At 44.0% G+C, this 19,561-nt stretch overlaps 1 protein-coding gene across 1 annotated transcript; it reads right to left on the minus strand.

Annotated features, from left to right (window-relative positions):
- Window positions 1-5,230: 5,230 nt before the first annotated feature.
- On the minus strand, window positions 5,231-19,133 carry LOC144166388 (uncharacterized). Its single transcript, XM_077695902.1, has 4 exons — window positions 18,841-19,133; window positions 10,294-10,391; window positions 6,598-6,932; window positions 5,231-5,715 (listed from the first exon to the last, which is right to left on the minus strand). Exons 2-4 carry the CDS (start codon window positions 10,376-10,378, stop codon window positions 5,467-5,469), a joined length of 669 nt encoding a protein of 222 aa, XP_077552028.1. The 5' UTR covers window positions 10,379-10,391; window positions 18,841-19,133; the 3' UTR covers window positions 5,231-5,466.
- Window positions 19,134-19,561: the final 428 nt, after the last annotated feature.

Consider the following 19,561-nt stretch of genomic DNA (forward strand, 5'->3'; position numbering starts at 1 on the left):
AGTGTGGCATGGTGAGTTTGAGCTTGAGTGAGTTTGAGCCGAGTGATCACGACTGAGTTTGAGTCCGATTGAGTTTAAGTCCATTTTGAGTTCTGAGTACATTTTTAGTTTGAGTCCATTTTGAGTTCTGAGTACATTTTGAGTTTGAGTCCATTTTGAGTTCTGAGTACATTTTGAGTTTGAGTCCATTTTGAGTTCTGAGTACATTTTGAGTTTGAGTCCATTTTGAGTTCTGAGTACATTTTGAGTTTGAGTCCATTTTGAGTTCTGAGTACATTTTGAGTTTGAGTCCATTTTGAGTTCTGAGTACACTTTGAGTTTGAGTCCATTTTGAGTTCTGAGTACATTTTGAGTTTGAGTCCATTTTGAGTTTGAGTTCATTTTGAGTTCTGAGTACAATTTGAGTTTGAGCTCATTTTGAGTTCTGAGTACATTTTGAGTTTGAGTCCATTTTGAGTTTGAGTCCATTTTGAGTTCTGAGTACATTTTGAGTTTGAGTCCATTTTGAGTTCTGAGTACATTTTGAGTTTGAGCACATTTTGAGTTTGATTACATATTGAGTTTTGAGTACATTTTGAGTTCTGAGTAAATAGGAGTTTTAAGTCCATTTGGAGTTTGAGTACATATGAGTAGCCTTGCAGGCAGCTATGGTTGGCTGTTAAGTTTCATGCGTCACTGTGGGCTCGGAATTCAAGTTACCTGCGGGTATGGCACCAATCGCGATCTGCATGATCGGTTGGGAGGGAGGTGGTGTCTGATTTTTTTTAGTTTCTTGTTGAATTTTTATGGCCATAAGCACTTGCTGTATACCTAATTTTCGCGGCTGGGCGCGTGAGTGATAATTGACTGGTGAGGTCATAAAAAAGGGTTGTCTTAACTTTTCCTCCTGACGGATCCACTAAGAGCGTGGGAAAGGGTGGTGGGAAAGCACACGGCGGCGCTGGCGTGCTGGTTTTTCGCCTGCTACTGTTAACGGCTTGATATACTAGGGGTCACAAAGGAAGAGGTGAGAGCCGGGGGGAAATGGGGGCGGGGGCTGTCCTTTCTACTGTTTCAAATGAATTAGCTGAATTGACTGGGCAGCGCCCCTTAAGACAGAATAATGACCACATTAGATTGGGTGAAAAGTGAAACTGATGAGGCTAAGGCGTGTAAGGTTTCAAATGAAAGGTCCGGTTTAACGGAATCACGCGGGGTAAATAAAAAAAATGCTTCCTGATTGTAGTCATCAGGCAGTCATAATGAGTCATAGATTGGGTTAAAATTCAAAATGACGCTGCGAGGGCATGTGAGGAATCAAATTCAAGGTCTCGATGTGGGGAATCATTCGGGACGAACATGAGATATGGATATATCATGACGTAGTCATGGTAAATCAAAGATACGGTTAAAATTCAGGTTCATGACGCTAGGGCGTATCAAATTAAAGGTCTCGATGAGGGTAATCACGTGCTTCCTGATTATTATCATGACATAGTCAAAATCGGTCATAAATTAGGTTAAAATTCACAATGATGCACTGGGTGTCCGGGGGTATCAAATTGAAGGTTCCGATAAGGAAAATCACGTGGGACAAAAATGTGGTAGGGCTATATCATGAGATAGTCATGGTTAGTCATTGATTGGTTTAACATTCAAATTGATTCCGCTAGGATGTGATGGGTATCAAATCAATGGTCTTGATGAGCCGCATCACGTGGGAGAAATACAAAAATGCTTCCTGGTTATAACCATTAGATTGTCATGGCGAGTCTTATATTGGGGTAAAATTCGAAGTGACCCCGCCAGGGAGTGTAGGGTATCAAATTTACAGTCTTGAAGAGGGGAATCACGTGGTACAAATAAAAAAAAGGCTTCGTAGTTCGAATCATGAGATGGTCATTATGAGTCATAGATGGGGTTAAATTCAAGGTGAGGCCGCTGAAGCATGTGGGGCGTCAAATTGAAGGTTCCAGTTAGGGGAATCATTTCGGACACCTAAATAATGCGTCCTGGTTACAGTCATGAGTCATGGTTAGTTTGACTGGTATGAATTCCATATGACCCTGCTAGGGTGTGTGGGGTATCAAATTAAAGGTCTCGTCGAGGGGGTCACGTGGGACAAATATGAAAATGCTTTCTGGTTATAATTATGAGGATATCGCAAAAGGTACACACTCTCACTCACACTCACACTCACACTCACACTCTCATTCTCACTCACACTCACACTCACACTCACACTCTCACTCGCACTCTCACTCTCACTCTCACTCTCACTCGCACTCGCACTCTCACTCACTCACACTCACACTCACACTCACACTTTCACTCTCACTCTCACTCTCACTCTCACTCACACTCTCACTCTCACTCTCACTCACACTCTCACTCTCACTCTCACTCTCACTCACACTCACACTCTCACTCTCACTCTCACTCTCACTCGCACTCGCACTCGCACTCGCACTCGCACTCGCCCTCGCACTCACACTCACACTCACACTCACACTCTCACTCTCAGTCTCACTCACTCGCACTCTCACTCTCACTCTCACTCTCACTCTCACTCTCACTCACACTCTCACTCTCACTCTCACTCACACTCACACTCACACTCTCACTCTCACTCTCACTCTCACTCACACTCACACTCACACTCTCACTCTCACTCTCACTCTCACTCACACTCACACTCTCACTCTCACTCTCACTCTCACTCTCACTCACACTCACACTCACACTCTCACTCTCACTATCACTATCACTATCACTCTCACTCTCACTCTCACTCTCACTCTCACTCACATTCTCACTCTCACTCTCACTCTCACTCTCACTCACACTCACACTCACTCTCACACTCACTCCCACTCACACTCTCACTCTCACTCTCACTCTCACTCCCACTCCCACTCCCACTCCCACTCTTACTCTCACTCTCACTCTCACTCACTCACACTCGCACTCTCACTCTCACTCTCACTCAGTCACACTGACACTCACACTCTCACTTTCACTCACACTCTCACTCACACTCTCACTCACACTCACACTCACACTCTCACTCTCACTCTCACTCTCACTCTCAATCTCACACTCTCAAACTCTCACTCTCACTCTCTGACTGTCTCAATCTCTGTGAGGCCATGTGAGTTCTGAATTCATTTTGAGTTCTCAGCCCATTTTGAGTTCTGAGTTCATTTTGAGTTTTGAGTACATTTTGAGTTTTGAGTCCATTTTGAGTTTGAGTACATTTTGAGTTTGAGTACATTTTGAGGTTTGAGTACATTTTGAGTATTGAGTTCACTTTGAGTTTGAGTACATTTTGAGTTTTGAGTCCATTTTGAGTTTTGAGTTCATTTTGAGTTTGAGTACATTTTGAGTTTTGAGTCCACTTTGAGTTTGAGTTCACTTTGAGTTTGAGTACATTTTGAGTTTTGAGTCCATTTTGAGTTTTGAGTACACGTTGAGTTTGAGTACATTTTGAGTTTTGAGTCCATTTTGAGTTTGAGTACACGTTGAGTTTGAGTACATTTTGAGTTCTGAGTACATTTTGAGTTTTGAGTCCAAGTTGAGTTTGAGTACATTTTGAGTTTGAGTACATTTTGAGTTTTGATTACATTTTGAGTTTGAGTACATTTTGAGTTTAGAGTCCGAGTGAGTTCTGAGTTTTGAGCTCAATGTGAGTTTGAATTTGAGTGAGCGCAGATGTGCTGCTCAGCATTGAGTCTGAGTTTGAGTGAGTGGTGATTCGAAAAAAAAAATTGTGAGTGAGTTTGAGTGAGCCGCATCAACTTTGCCGAGGTATGCAAGTGAGCGCGTGCCTCGCGACAACCGCCCGGAGTCGTTGCGCGAGGCGGGGGCGCCAGGGACACCGGTGTCCCCGCCTCGCCGGACGCTTCGAGGCGCCGGGCACGACATCCGCGCAGTGGCTTGGCAAAAAATTAAAGGCGTTCCACTTAACGTGAAATCTGTGGAAAGTGCAAAGCACTGATTCCCCGTAATTGGCTGTGGCGCCGTTATCTGCGCACTACTAACACTAATCGCGCTCTTTGCCTCCCTGTCTCACTTCTCTTGTGATGAATTGAACGGATGTTTGTCCAATGCAATTCAAATTTTCTGCCTTCATAGAGCTAGCGCGCCCCCTGCCTGGAACAGCACGAGAGGGAGTTCTGTTCTCTTTCTGCTTTCTTCATGTCGCATGCGCCAGCCCGTTGCTGCGCAATCTGGAACGCGTCGTTTTTGGCGGCCACTGTTTTCCCTTACTGTTGTAAACACCAGCCCAACGGGAGTTGCTAACGAATGAAAGAGGGGGCTGGCGGTAATATACACATATTCTGCCTCAAATGTGCCTGCAGTTTTTTTTTCTTTGGGCTAAACAAGTGGGAGATATCCTAAAAGCGCCAGCGGTTCATGAGTTTCGAAGGCTTTTGCTATATAAATCGTTTGTTTTCCGAAGCCTCTGTCTCAGACTCTACTGGGGTCCGTTATCTCGCTAGGCTACATGATTCCGGCAGTCAATTGTCATCAAACAGCGTAACAGCGAGCGAGCTGCGACGACAAGACAAACGCCTACAGTGTTCTGTACTTTAAAAAAAATCTGTTGCCATCTCCACCAAGGTGAAACCTCGAGAGGCTCGAAGGATGCTGTGTATAACGGTATTCTTGGCGCCTTGGCGTTTTTGCAATTGAGATGAAACCGTTTGGGGGTATAAGTATAGAGCTTGGCTGCAAAAGCCTCTTCTCTTTGATGCACAAAGCTGTCTAGCGCGAGGCGTAAAGGATGTCTAGGTGTTTTATTTTGTGCACGTTACGTTCTAGCGCGAGATTTGAAGCACTTACCCGATGTTTAAGTACCGCTACTACACGAGAAGACGAATATGATGATGACAGGAGACGCCAACAGCCCCAGCCCCTAATGGACGTAGCCCGAAATACCGAGCGCACTCAAGGGCGTGCCTTGCTGTGACCGCCCGGCGTCGTCCAGGCTTGAGCTTGGGTTTCCGCCGTGTGACACTCCCGCCTTCGTCGTCGTCGTCGTGTAGCAAACGGCACGCCACGGGTCCGCCGCGCGGAAGACGATGAAGAGGTATCGGTCAAGCCATCCCTCCACAATCAACACGTAACGACGTCTACCGGACCAGCTTATGAGGGCGTGGTGGCATACCGAGACGAGGACGAGATACAATAGTATTTGCCTTACGCGGCTGTGCCGTCGGAAGACGATGAAGAAAGTGATGACGACTGCTCCTGAATAAACCACTGTGCATGCTTTAATGGTGCTTGCTCTACAGTGCCGTTCAAAATAGTTTTACACTGCTGAAGTCCGATGTTTCATTGCTAAACCAATAAAACTGTTCTTTCTGGTTTGCTATATTCTTCATAACACAAAATGCAGCCCGGGTTTTTCTCTATGGTGCACCCGGAAGCGTATGGTAAGTTTTATAAACAGTTGCATAAAATTCTTTCTTCAAATCTGTTCCACTAGGCAGGCAACGACTCAATTGAATTCTTAATGGCGTCCCGAAGACCATAGTTGAAAATATGCATCCAGTACTGGTGTGGAAGTTGCGGAAACAACTTTGCCAAATAAAGTACTAAAGCCCGAGGGACTTCTCCGGCATCTTGGAGAAGAACGTCTACGGGGTCCACGGACAATGGCACTGGCCCGTTCCGAAGGCGCAGTTTTGCTCCAGTTGATGGAGAAGGTCTGGTGTCGCTGTCGGTGATCACCTTGGTAGAATAAAAGTCGACTCAGTTCGTCGGTTTTAGCTGCCATTCAAAAGCGTAGCAAAATATTTACGGCTTAAGGTTACTCTCATTACCGTAGCTTTTTTTCAGCACGTTATCATTACGAAAAGTTCAGAAGACCAACGCTGAAATGTGAAAAGGCTTTCGCGCATTGACAAATAAAGAATAATTACCTGATGTCAAACAGCAGTGTTAAGGTCCTTTTCCCGTGTCGTGGCGGGGGTATTTTATTCTTAAAACTCAGTAGCTCTTCAATACTGCCAGCAATCTATCTCCAGACGCAATGCAACTTCTTGACAGGAACCTTAAAATGACTAATTCACCGGAAATATTATTACGTTTAAAAATTATCTTATATCACGTAGTACTTTGCACAATATTGTGATTGTAAAAAAAATAACGTTAGAGGACTCAGCGAATTATTTGCATAAACCCTTCTATGTATACGCACATGTGTATGTGTTTATTTATGGCCAGAGTCTGAAAAGTGTGTTGTTTCGTTTCAGCGTGTCATGTTGGGACTTAAATTATGTATTGGTTAGAGTGCAAACCTTAAAAAGCTTAAATATTGGTGCAAAGGTCCGTAGTGTTATTTATGATACATGAAGGTTGTATGAATGGAAGCATGAAAGACGCATATAAGGTCGGGGCTTCTAGAGCATATGAACGAGCCTTCAGTACTAGGAGTGTCCGAGGTTGCGTTCGATAGATGTGATTTTAAATTTAGTTTCACCTGGGTAGCAAAGACATTTGGGAGTAAACTTCGGGTGGGCTCCTAAAAATTGTATGTTTATATCGCTGTGATTCTAGGTAACTCATTCACTCACTCACCAAGTTTTAATTCAGAGCTAAATTTTTACTCACCTGAAAAGTTAACGTGAACCTCACTCTCGCTGAGAACTGCAGGATTCCTCGATCACTGGAACACGTACTCCATGGTATGAACACTTTAAGCATGCTGCCCCCACTGGTGGCCAATTCAACGTGAACAAGGCGTGTTCCATTGCGGCAATAGCCTTTCACTGGTCCGTTCGGCTCTAGTTTGTCAAGTCCAGTGTAGATCGGGTCGTAGAAGGATACTCCGGCAACGACTATGCCGGGCTCTCGATTCAACTCCGGGTCGTACTCCACAGGAAAACGATCCAAAACTTCTCTGACAATGTTCTCAGCGTCGATTCCGGAAAAGTCACATGGTTCACCTGCGAAGTAAACGAAGTTGAGCAAGGCGCACGGAAATGCTTTTTGCAGCGTAAGCTGCATGACGCTACCTCGGGCAGTCTTCGCGGGGTGATCAGTTTTGCCCTTGAGCACTAGAGGTCAAACCACACCCCCTTCGGCAAGCGCCCGGCTCTTAGCAGAGGCCGGATGACGGGGAGAGATAGGCGACAGGGTAGAGATAGGCGAGAAGTTAAATGAGACGTGCGCAGGACCCGTGCGCGGGACGTGGCATGAAGGCGAGGAGGCAGCCGCTACAGCGATAAGCCCGGCGGCGGAGGCCAGAACCTGACGCCTAGCTACGGCTCTTCCCGCTGCGTACAAGACAGGCTTCGCAAAGAATGGGGCGACTTCGGCAATGCTTCTTCCGTAGCGTTATCGAAAACTATACGCTAAATCACGCCGTGAGCTATTGTAGGCGATTTTAAGCCATTTTTTATGATAAAAACTTACCCACACGCAACATCTGGTGCGGACAAGCATCAGACGTCAACCGAGCGCGAAGAAGCTGCAGGGAGAGTGAGCCCGAGTGAAGCAGACGACAAATGCGATAATTCCTTAGCGGACGTCACGGAGGCGCGCTTCGCCGCGCCACCCGTGGTCGTGCTCACCGCCAATACTGCACACATACAATTTCCTTGAATGAGAAACTGGTAGACAAATTTTGAGAATGGTCTTCCTATGTGCAAGGCTTCTTTTCAGCCTCTCTGCTATGGACCGAACACTGGTATTATCAAGTACACCACAATCCGCAAGAGCATTGCTGAAGTGATAGTTGTCGAATAAACGTAAGCGCCCTCATATTAACGCATAAATGCAGCATATATTCTTGCCCAGACCAGCACCATTGTCGAATAGTTCTGCTGTGCTACTAAACTCAGATGTACAGCTAGTGCATCCTGTTTTGCGCAGACTTGCTTTTATATTTATTCCTTGGTACCGATTCTACACGCTCCAGACATCATCATTTGCACTACTGGGCAGAAAACATGTCTTGTTTGGAGGAGAGTTGTTTTCATATATAAGAACTAATTACACAGATCTCGGTTTATTTTAGGTGGTGGAGAGCATCGATTGATTAGACATTGAAAATGCTGAGTACGGGGCGTTGATAAAACGTCACTTTGACTAGACTAGGCCTGTATTGCGTGGAGACGAATGCTCTGATATACAGGCAAAGCGTCGCTCTGAAGCACGATTGCTGCAAATCGTGCACTCAGCACATTGTTCACGTGGAGAGGTTCGTGTTCGAACATACAGCGGGTAGGGCAGACTTCCAAATCATCGGAAATTAGAGAAAGTGCACAAAACTGTCCCAGCGCCCGCCACCAAACTCTCCCTGAGGGGCATGTGAATTTGCTTTTATCGAGGCATCTTGCCAAAGCATAAGTGATACAATACGGCCTTGGCACGGCCTTGTGGCACGGCCTTTGTCATGGCGTCGCGCACAACTGTGAAAAATATACGCACTTGCAACCACTTAGTGCGCTTTGTGGATGAGAAAAAAGTACTTTGAAGGTGCCTTCGTCTACAGAGAGATCATAAGGCAGAATATAGACGCCTACTGTATTGCTGGCCCGTACTTTAAAACCAAAAAGCAAAAGTCTGGGAACATGTCAGAAATTTTATAATGGGTAAATGTGATAGCTTTAACCATCGTTACGTGCGTCGCTGAGTAATGTTGCTACGTTTTGTGCTTCACTGAAATGTTAACGAGGTACGCTTAGTCCGATCAAAATTTCTGAATGTGCCGTTCCACATCAAAATATGGGCTAGGTTCATTTTTTCTGTACTTTTTGCCAGGACTAAAAAACTTAAACTTCATTTCACAAAAAAAACAGGTAATCAAACTATTTCCTCGTGCTTTGTCGTCGTTCTAACTTGCTAGCTTTTCCTTCCGTGTTCACTAACAAGCCGAATTTCTTAATAGTATTGGGCTACGCGAGTATTGAGGACGCCTCGGCTCTGGCAGCCCGGGTGAAAAAGGTAGCATTACAGGTCTTGCCGTTAGCACACTGCTATTAGAACGCGGTAAATCGCCCAGTAATTGTCGGAGGATTACACGGAAGGCTCCATTAGCTCGCGTTTTTGGAGCCTCCCTCACTACCACCCTAGAGCCTGACATCCTGCCACGCTTGCATTCTCTAGTAATACACTCTGTTACCCATAATGACTAACGGTTATCTTGCCTTCGCAATAGATGCCCTTCCCACGTCCATTTCTTCTTCTCAATTTCTACTAATATGTCCTCAACACGTGTTTGTCCCTTAACGATTTCCGCTCTCTTCTTGTTGCTAAATGTTACACCTATCTTCTTCCGTTACACTATTCGCTGAATCGTCCTCAATTTGAGATAAACCGTCTTTTGAGCCTCCAAGTTTCTCCCCCGTAGGGGAGTACCGGTAAGATGCAGCTGTCACACACTTTCTTCTTCAGGGACAATGGTAGGCTCCCATTCATCATCTGAGAATGCCTGCTTAATGCACTCCACCCCATTCTTATCCTTCTGAGTATCTTTGCCTTATTTGTAGGATCCGGGTCCACAACTTCGCTTATGTAGGCATATTCGCCTTGCACTTCCATCGCCTCGCCACCTATCTCAAACCGCTGTGCTGTCCCGAGGTTTTTGATAATTACTTTATTTGTCTGCATATTAATTTTCGGGCGCAGGCACTCGGTTTATCCGGTGCGGTAAGCACGCTTCGCAGTTCGGCTCCAGAGTTACTTACCAAAGCGACGTCATCAGCAAGTATGAGGTTACTGGGGTATTCTACTTTAACCCTTACTCCCACCTGCTCCCAATCCAATGTTCTGAATATTCCAGTAAATGTGCTGTGAATAACATTGGAGACACTGTGTCTTCTTGAATAACGCCCTTCCGTATAGGTATTTTACTGCTCTCCTTATCATGGATGATGATAGCTGTCGAACCATTGTAAATATCCTCTACTACCTACGCCTACACTCTGGTTTTGTAATGCCTGAATGACTCCTGGCATTACGGAACGTGGTGTAGACATACATACGTACATACATACATACATACATACATACATACATACATACATACATACATACATACGTACGTACATACATACATGCATACATACATACATACATACATACATACATACATACATACATACATACATACATACATACATACATACATACATACATACATACATACATACATACATACATACATACATACATACATACATACATACATACATACATACATACATACTTACATACATACATACATACATACACACACGCACGCACACACCCGAGTCCTTTTTCCACACTCAATGGGGGAACCACTTTACAAGCACATTATACCTGATGGCGTTGTGTTGTTCTGCAGAGCCGCGTGGGCGAAGGCGGCGCACAAAACGAAATAGCCTGAAATCCTCATAGGCGACATTTCTACTGGTGTTCTGAAAAGAAAAAAATTCAGCAATACATTTGTTTTTCCCATCCTTCTCTATGAAGCAGAGGCTATAAACAAAATATTTAGTATTGCTTCCTTGGGTTTTTCAGGTTTATTGCCCTATGCAAACTAGTCCAGTATAATGTATTTTTTCACAAAATAGTATTGTGTATGGGGGTCATACTTTTCTGCTCTCCCTTTTACAGACCGATCTACTGAACTGGAGAATTGATTGAAACATATTATAAACGTTATATCGACTGGTAACGCAACATTTTAGATACGGGTTTACACAACAAACAATAATATTCAGAGGGAAAATCACGTATTTCTTGGATGTTCCGTAGGCTGAACCTAGCCGTTGCGTTTCCTATTCTGTATTCTATATGTTCAGGCGTAACAGTCACAAAAACCGTTGGAGTTATTACAACAACCCGTTATTGCTCCTGGGGATAGTAAAGCCATGTTTACTACATAAAAATAGTCCGTTTATTCCACACTATTGTACTTTTGAAAGACTATCATCAAAAGTATTTTTCAAAATAACTAACAGCTTGAAACACGTTTGATAAGAGGTACCCGCCCATTAAAAACGACATCGCAGCCTTTCAATGCTTATATTGTTTCCCCAGCTGAAGGACGAAGTTAAAACTGTGCACGATAGTTGTAATGTTTACGCAGCAGTAGCACCAGTTACCCATGACGCTTCTGCAGTAGAGTCATTTAAAAAGAGCAGAAGTATTATTAGGGGGAAGTGATGTACTTAGCGCGACGAATCTAGGATGACGACGCTGATGATGCTTAGTGGCTTCCCCTTTGTAACTGGGTGGCGTTCCACAACGGCCTTAGTCGTAACGCCACTGCACAATCACCTCGCCAAGAAATAAATATAAAACGCCTTTATGGAATTTTTCTGCCAGTTGACTTTTTTGTTCTCATGTCTTCACAATTTATTCTCTGCCCTTTTCCCACCAACACCATAACCTTCTTTTGCTAACCTCTACTACAGTCCAATTGACTTTTCCGGAAGCTAGATGTCTTCCTCACTGAGGACTGAACAGATACCTTTGTACTCCGTTACAATGTCTCATGTTTTCTGGTACCCCACCGCAGCCTGGGCACAATTCTTCCCGTACCGTCTCGCGGATACCCAGTTTTATCCGCAGGCAACGCGCCCGCCCTTCAAAAAGCAATTCACCCCCTTTGGTATTATCAAAGACCTTTTCCCTCTTGATCTTCCGCTCACGGATTCTGTCGATATCCAAGGACGTATTTGCGTCCATGCTCTTCTTTTGGGACGTTGTGTTTTATTCTTTCACTTCATTTTGTGTTGCCTTGTTTGTTTCCTCTGCGCTTCCAGGTTTCAGATACTATGTCCTAAGACTTCTGGTTCTTTTCCTACACATGTAAACATACCGTTACACTCTGGCTGCTGCCATCTCCGCTCAACAATATTCATCAACAGTCATCAATGTTTTCTAGCGGAGCGTGAGTGATTGTCTGTATACTAGTTGGCAATGACAGGCAGTAGGCTCCGTTCAGGTTTAGAATACTTTATGGACTCAATACAACGCCGTATTCCGTCATTACCACATAAAGCATTATTACCATGCAGAAACATCTTTTTGTATATTTTGTAAGTTTGAGAGCTCCACACGTCGTCTAGAGATCGCCAAAAGTGAGAAAGAACGCCCCTCAAAGCCAATAACCACGCCGTAATAATTTGCACTCCGTCTGTTCCTCCGCACCAACTTCCCTTTTCCTCTCCCGCACCTGGCTCACGGGACCTCTATTTTTGAACGACCGGCTTGCAACACGGCCCTGTGGCGACCCTACTAGGAAGCTTCTTAATTGACAAGTGACGGCGTAGCTCTAATTTTTGTACTATGAAATTATATTTAGTTGAGGTGTGTCGGACCGCATATGGTACCTGTGTTATCTGTTGGAAATACTGAGTCCAAAGGTTAGTGAAAAAACAGGGTCTAAGTGGAGTCCTTAAACAGTATTTCCTGAGTAAATACTTCACAAAATTTAATGTATTTAGTTCGTCTAAAAAGCTGCTACTATGAAAGAATATCAATATGAGTGGCGCAGCAATCCTGTAGGCTATTGTAGCGCATAGCTATATTTTATGATGGTTTGTAGAATAACAGCAATGCTGCTCTATACATCTGTGAACCCTTTTTGTAAACGCCGAGTATTAGATGGAAAACGTTTGCTTTTCCCCCCGTTTCACAAACCTGGATTGCTACTCACTTTTTAAAGACGATGGTCTTCTGGGGCTAAGTAAATTCCAAAATTTTTGTCTGTCTTGTCTGCCTGTCGGTCCTTCACTCAACCAAGCCGCGAGGACTAAGTGAAAGAACACTTGACTGTAAAGTACACACATGTAGCATCGTTCCAAACTTTTAAAAGTTCTGCCACGGGCCACACATGTCCCCATTAGTAGGCGCAAAAGAACCACAGAAACAACACTACACACTAAAAATTTTTACGCCCAAAAGGGTGCTTCAGCTTGTCGCCGCAGGAGCACCCTAAAAACTGAAAATTTTGCACCCTTTAGGGTGCTTGGATTCTGTCGCCACAGGGGCACCCTTTGTGAAGCACCCCAGAAGACAGGTGCCTTATAACACCCTTTTCGACATAAAAGTATCCTAGGGTGCTACATAGCACCCCAATCTGTAGGAGCATCTTCTGCAAAAGCACCCACCTAAAGGGGTACAAAAAGGGCGCGTCATCCTCGGTTCACAAATGGTGCAGCAGGTGTGAGACCACATATTGCACAATATGACACACGATTATGGTATGAAACATTCGTGCTTTCCAAGCTCGGTTCTATGAGACTTTCTATTGAAGCTCAACGTCAGCTGATAATTTCCTTGAACTTGTGTCACCGATTGTTAAAACATATATTTAAAGATTCAGGAGCCACATCTCAGTACAGAGTTATAACTTTAGAGGTAGTTGATTATCCAAAACTTCGTAAAAAACCAATTATATGTTCACTTTGCCGAACTGCAGTACACATCCTTCGAGCTTCACTGCACAGCATAACCATACTATGCAGTGAAAGCAATTAGGTGTGCAACACTTCAACCACACAAAACTTTCTTGAACCTTAAAACCCTTGGCTTCTCAGTATTGCATCAAACTTCCAATCACGGTAGCTACCTGCAATGTTTAGTGCCTTATTCTTTAGCTGAGCAGGAAAGTTCAATATGAAGGAAGACCAAATGCAAAATGTATTGTTTCCTCCGTACTGCGGCTCATAATATAGTTCCTTCCTTACTGCGGCTTATAATCTACTTATAAAAGTTGGGTACCCAAGCCATTTATTTTCGTTTGCATGATTCTTTTTGCTTTACGAAAAAATATTCATATTGGTACAGCACGTGCAAGGTTTGGTGGTATATGGAGTTTTATAACCATACATTTAGACTAAATGACCCCACATAGCAATAACAAGAACTGCAAACATCACAGAACAATGCATACAAACTCCCTGGTGAAGCCCATGGTTGAAATGTAATGTCATGGTTCATGAAACATTATTTTATCATGAGGCAAGATTGTACATTGTGCCTTGCATTATGTCCCTGCCGGCAGATGTGGGGTCATTTGTCACTGTTGCAAATGAAAAGCCAACAGCCGGGGCCCATTAGTTTTGGCTAGTATTACGAGGTGCCTCACGGCAAGCATTCTACGTCGATAGACTTTTGTAGAGTTGACTAGAACTGAAATCAGCAAAAGATTCTCTACAAAACATTCAGTCTATCCGCAGCTTTAGGGTTTGCTAATTTCCATATTTGGGTTTTTTCTGCCTTTCTTAACAACATGTTTCTTTTCATAAGAAGTTGCATAACCAAAACCAAAAAGCTTTCCTGTAAACCTTTGGTAGGTATATAATTGCTACAAAATATTTTACTCTAAATATAGCAGCTTAAACTGAAAATATTTGCATTTAAAAACATTAAAATAAGTTTAAATTGATCATAAATTTTTAGCTGTTTTTACACAAAACTGTACATGGGATATGAAGTGCACCACAGGGAGGGCTCTGGATTAGCTTTAGCAAATTTGGGACATTTAAGGTGCACTGAAATCTCTACACATGCGCTTTTTCACTTTCTGTATCCACCAGGAAAATGGCTGCCAATTTAGACAGTGATTCTTAATAGTAGTTGACGTGCATTTTAAAATATTCTCAAACATTATAGCCACAAAATTAATTTTTACCATTGCGCGTTACACCAGACATTGGGCTACACTGTCAAGAGCTTTGACATATACAATTAACTCTACAAAACAAGCTGAAGCTGGTAGAATGTTTCATACCATAATTACTATGTGTTCAAAGCTCACGTGTGAAGTATGGATACTGCTGCTTCAGCAAGAACCGAGGATGAGCACCCTTCCTGGTTCTGAAAAAAAATAACAGAGGAAATTCCTTAAGCAGGTTTCTGAAACAGGGTTGAAAGAAACAAGAATGAAAGAGAAATTCTTTCAAAACATGTAAAGCAATGCAAACAAATATTTATTTCAACTTCATTTCTACAAAAGACCACCTCATGAAGACTGGTGATGGGGTATTGGCTCAAAAATAGAGCAGAGAGCACTTATATAAATGCTACAGGGAGCCTTCGCAGCCAAAAATTGTTTGAGCACCTGAACTAATCACTGTTCAACAAACTCATAAAAAATGTTTGAATGCATAAAAAACCAGTGGTAAACACAGGAAACAGTTAAAACAGAATGACGGCAGAAGTTCGTCCCGTCGTTCTCTTAAAAAAAGTATAAAGTAGGTGACAAAATTAAACCGACAGCAAATTGGTTGGCTTTTAATTTTAAATGATAATATAAAAAATAATGGCATGAATGAAAGTGAGCAGCACGCAAAGTACCATGTTGCTAGCCCGACATTCCACTTTGAAGCAAAATGTCCGCTTTCAACACTACATAGGCTAAACATGCAATGAGGCATTCCTTTAGGCACACAAAATATACCATAATTGTTAAAAAAGCTACGAATTAGTTGAAAAAACCTGACCACAACAAATTGGAATTGGTGACTAGATACAGTTTCAGAAATACACAGCGACATCTTATAAAAATATATGGTTCCCATACAAAGATTGATCATAACAAAAATTCAGATTGATTGATGGATTCTAGGGTTTAACTAGGGGTGTGCAAATATTCGAAACTTCGAATATTCGATTCGAATTTTTTGGTATTCGATTCGATTCGAACGACACTTTTATTGTTCAAAATATTCGAACCACCCAAAACTAAAAAAAAAAAATTAAGAGCGTGTCTGTATCGGTGTTATTTACAGTGGACTCTCGTTGATACGATTCTGGGGGTGCGAATTTCGGGATGATAGGAATTTCCGAAAAGTCCCGGCGAAATTGCATCGTTTGCAATGGGAAAAATTTCGGCTGTTACGAACGGACCTGCGCTGCCCGGCGGAAGGTACGAACGAGCCGGCGAGGCACCCGACTGCTGAACGAGCAAGTGACGGCTCTCGCTCCCCTGTTTGTCACTCTTTCTCCAGCAACGGCCGGGCTGTTGTTTTCTGCTCGCGAAAACGCTCTGCGCACGCCCAACGCGCTGACACCGCCGCGAAACCACCCCCACGCTGCGCGCGGCGCGGCCGGCGACGTCAACATGGCGTCGGCTCCAGCCGCGATTTGGCGCGGGCGCTCGAGCGACCGCTCCTAACCGCTCTTTAAAATGCGGCTCATGGGAGACACGAAGTTGCTTGTGCGGTAAAGGAGCTGATAATTCATGCGATAACGGTACTATAAAACATCATCCGTGCCGCTAGTGAAAGCGCCCATAAAATATTTGCCGGGGTGCTAAGCCTAACCGTCTCTGGCGGAGCCAAGCCGGCTGTCTCGATCTCATCGCAAGTAGTCAGGCTCCTCCATTCTGCCGCGCGCGTACTGCGTCATTTTCTGACCGAGGTAGGCGCTACCGCAGGCGCGAAATCGTCGATGTGGGCGTGAAAATACAGCACTCGCAGAGCCGAGGCGAGCGAATCGCGTGCAAAACCGCACCACGCGGTTCACGCTTGGCTGTTGGGGCGTGTAGCGAGTTTGGGCACACCGAGTGAGGAGACGAGCGCGAAGCTTTGCGTGCTCCAGCAAGGACTGCTTTGCGACACGGGGGTTAAAAAAGCAGAAAAATCACGAATTTCTTCACGCAAAAGTAGGAAAAGAAATAAACGAAAACTTTTTTCAGCGCTAAAGTTTTTCGGTCTGTGTTGGTTCATACGAATTTCGGATGAGACGAATATTTTTCGCAGTCCCGCGAGATTAGTATAATCAAGATTTTACTGTATCAGCGCGCGGCAATGTGCACGGGCTCGGGCATGCCAGCTACTAGTGTCTCAAGTGAGCGGCTGTTTTCGATATCTGGTAAAGTGGTGACGAGCAGGAGGTTGTCACTGCTCCCCGAACATGTCGAGCAGTTAACCTTTCTCCATGTTAACATTTAAGTGAGTGCAGACCTTAATCTGTTGAGTGCAATGGTATTGTGTAATTCCTAATTTTACTTTGTGCGATTTGTTGTGCAATTAAGTTGCAGTTTTTGTGTCTCTAGATGGTGAAAACATTAATTTTACAAAAACCATAAGTATTCGTATTCGAAAAATATTCGACAAACATTCGATTCGATTCGAACTTTGCTTTTATTATTCGAATTCGCTTCGAAATTAAAAAATTGATATTCGCACACACCTAGTTTTAACGCGCCGACGCAACGCAGGCGATGAGGCGTGCCGTAGTGGAGGGCTCCGGATTAATTTTGACCACCTGGGGATCTTTATCGTGCGCCGAAATCTCGTACACACAGGCGTTTTTTATTTCGCCTCCATCAGAAAAGCGGCCGCCGCGGCCGGGAATAACAAAAATTCAGGACTACATTTATCAGACTGGCATCAATGTGCGAAGCAGCTTAATGAAGGAAGACGGCCTTCACTAAAAACATGTTAATATTGAGAGCTCATGTGCTTCCCTGCAAGTTGGGTGTGTAAACCCACTGACACCTTTACTAACCCGCCTGAATCATCACTTTATAAACATTGAGGAATTTTACGAATTGGTTTATTGTAGCGGGTTGTCTAGTTTATTTCCCTATTTTTCTTGGCATTTCGTGTCTAATTCTAAATTTGGTGTGGAATTTAAACATTCAGCACGTTTTGTTCAATTTACGAACAGCTATTTTAGAGCCTTTCCCCTGGTCTATGTGGAGAGTTCATATTTATTCTCTCAACGGGCGGTGAAATAGTGCAATGTGCGGTTTAGACATTCAGCCTGTTTTTGTGCAATTTTGCATGCTTGCATTCACACACCGTTCTTTTAGGCACCCTAATGATAAGGTGCCGTGGTAACACCCCAATCGAGAAGAAATGAAATACTTTTTAGCACCCCTTTAACGGTCGTAGCACCCTATGAAACTGTTGATTACATCCCTGAATTTTGGCACCCTCGAGGTGGGGTGCCCGAGCAATATTTGGGTGCTTGAAAGGTGCAAAAAGGGTGCAAAATGTTCAGTACACCCTCCTTGCACGTTAAAGGGTGTAACAATGTTAAGATTTACACCCCTTAATATGTGGCACCCTCATGATTGGGTGCCGGAGCAATGTTTTGTCTAAAAGGTGCAAAAAGGGTGCAAAATGTTGAGTGCACCCTTTTAGCACCTTTAAGGGTGTTAAAAAGTTTAGTGTGTACCTATAAGTGCGTATCTGAGAGAAGTTGCCTCGCTTCACTTTGGAAGACCCGTTGGATGGGTTTTTTTGCCATTCCAAATAAAAAGACGTTATAAACGGCGCAGAAAAATCATGACGAAACAAGCACAAAACACAGCGGCCCATCTCGCGTTTTTTCCCGCAGAATAACGAACTTAAACAAATAAAAATGCGTCTTTCCCGAGAGTCTGCGCCCAAGTTCTGCTGAAGTGAACACTACAGCTAAATTGAGAGAACCTCCATTTTACTAATCACGAGGAGACCGCAATACGAGACGAAGACCACGATGGGTGGGAAACAAGAGTAGAGAAGAGGTTACGGGGCAGGCAATGTCGACGGCCATCGTATGTCGACGCGACGGCATGCGCATTATTACTGCCGTAGGGACGCAATATCGGTGTAGCAAACTAATATCCATGTAGTATCGCAAGAGAAACTTCACCTACCGTTGCAATGTGGTGCTTTGCCCAATTGATTACATAAAGGCAATATACAGAAAGAATAACGCTCAGCACTTGATCACATTAGATCTGGCTGTAAAAAGTCTTTCCCATCCGAAATGCTTTTACGGGTTGAAGTTCAATGGAAGGCGTCAGTCAACTATCAATTCTACATAACAGCTAGGTCACCCTCGAGAAAAGCAGCTTTTCTTAAGCGTACACATTTCTGCAAAGATTTCTGCTCTCTGATAAGAACGTTTACTTACCGCTTGGCAGACGACTAATGAATTTCCCAACGATGCTTCTCCTGCAGTCGGTAACCAGTACAAGCCGCCCTGTGCAATGGGGTCGCACGGCTTACTCCTTATACAGGAGCTCTCGGTGAAACACAGAGGCAATGCGGATAGCTCGCTCCACAAACATAGAAACAACAAACGCGACAGGAAGTTGGCGTGAGCGTCTGTAATTACGAAGTCGTCTTTGAACACCGCCAACAGCGCGGCGCACGATGTAGGAAGGCGTGAATTCACTACACGTTTTCACAAGGTTCTGGCGACGCTTTTATCAGGGTGGCTCTCTTCTTTTTTCCGCACTTTAGAGGAAGCGCCGTCGTCGACTAGCGGTCTTGAGCGGCGTGAAATCGTTGGGGAGTTCTGAAAGAGCTGCACGGGAATACGTATTTCGGCGAAATTGCACGCCCGTAATGAATGCCCAACCGATGAGCTGGGTTTGTAGTGGCTTGTTCTCGGCAGCCAACACTTTATTTAACGGGACAAAAGCTGGAAGTTCTGTTCGACAGAACTGTATTCCTTAACAACAAGCCGTTTTGAGGTGGCACACTCATAGGGTATGTAAGAGAGCCGTCAACAGCTTGCATTTAAACGGAGAACTTGCCCCCGCGGCAGTACTTGAAAGAGAAAAAGCAGTAACGTCAGTGACTATCATTGGTAGCAAATTGGTCATTCGAAGAAACCTTCATTTCTTAAA

Source organism: Haemaphysalis longicornis, unplaced genomic scaffold (genome assembly GCF_048455015.1).
Source record: "Haemaphysalis longicornis isolate Haplotype H1 unplaced genomic scaffold, Haemaphysalis longicornis Haplotype H1 scaffold_17, whole genome shotgun sequence".
NCBI classification, from domain to species: Eukaryota; Metazoa; Arthropoda; class Arachnida; order Ixodida; family Ixodidae; genus Haemaphysalis; species Haemaphysalis longicornis.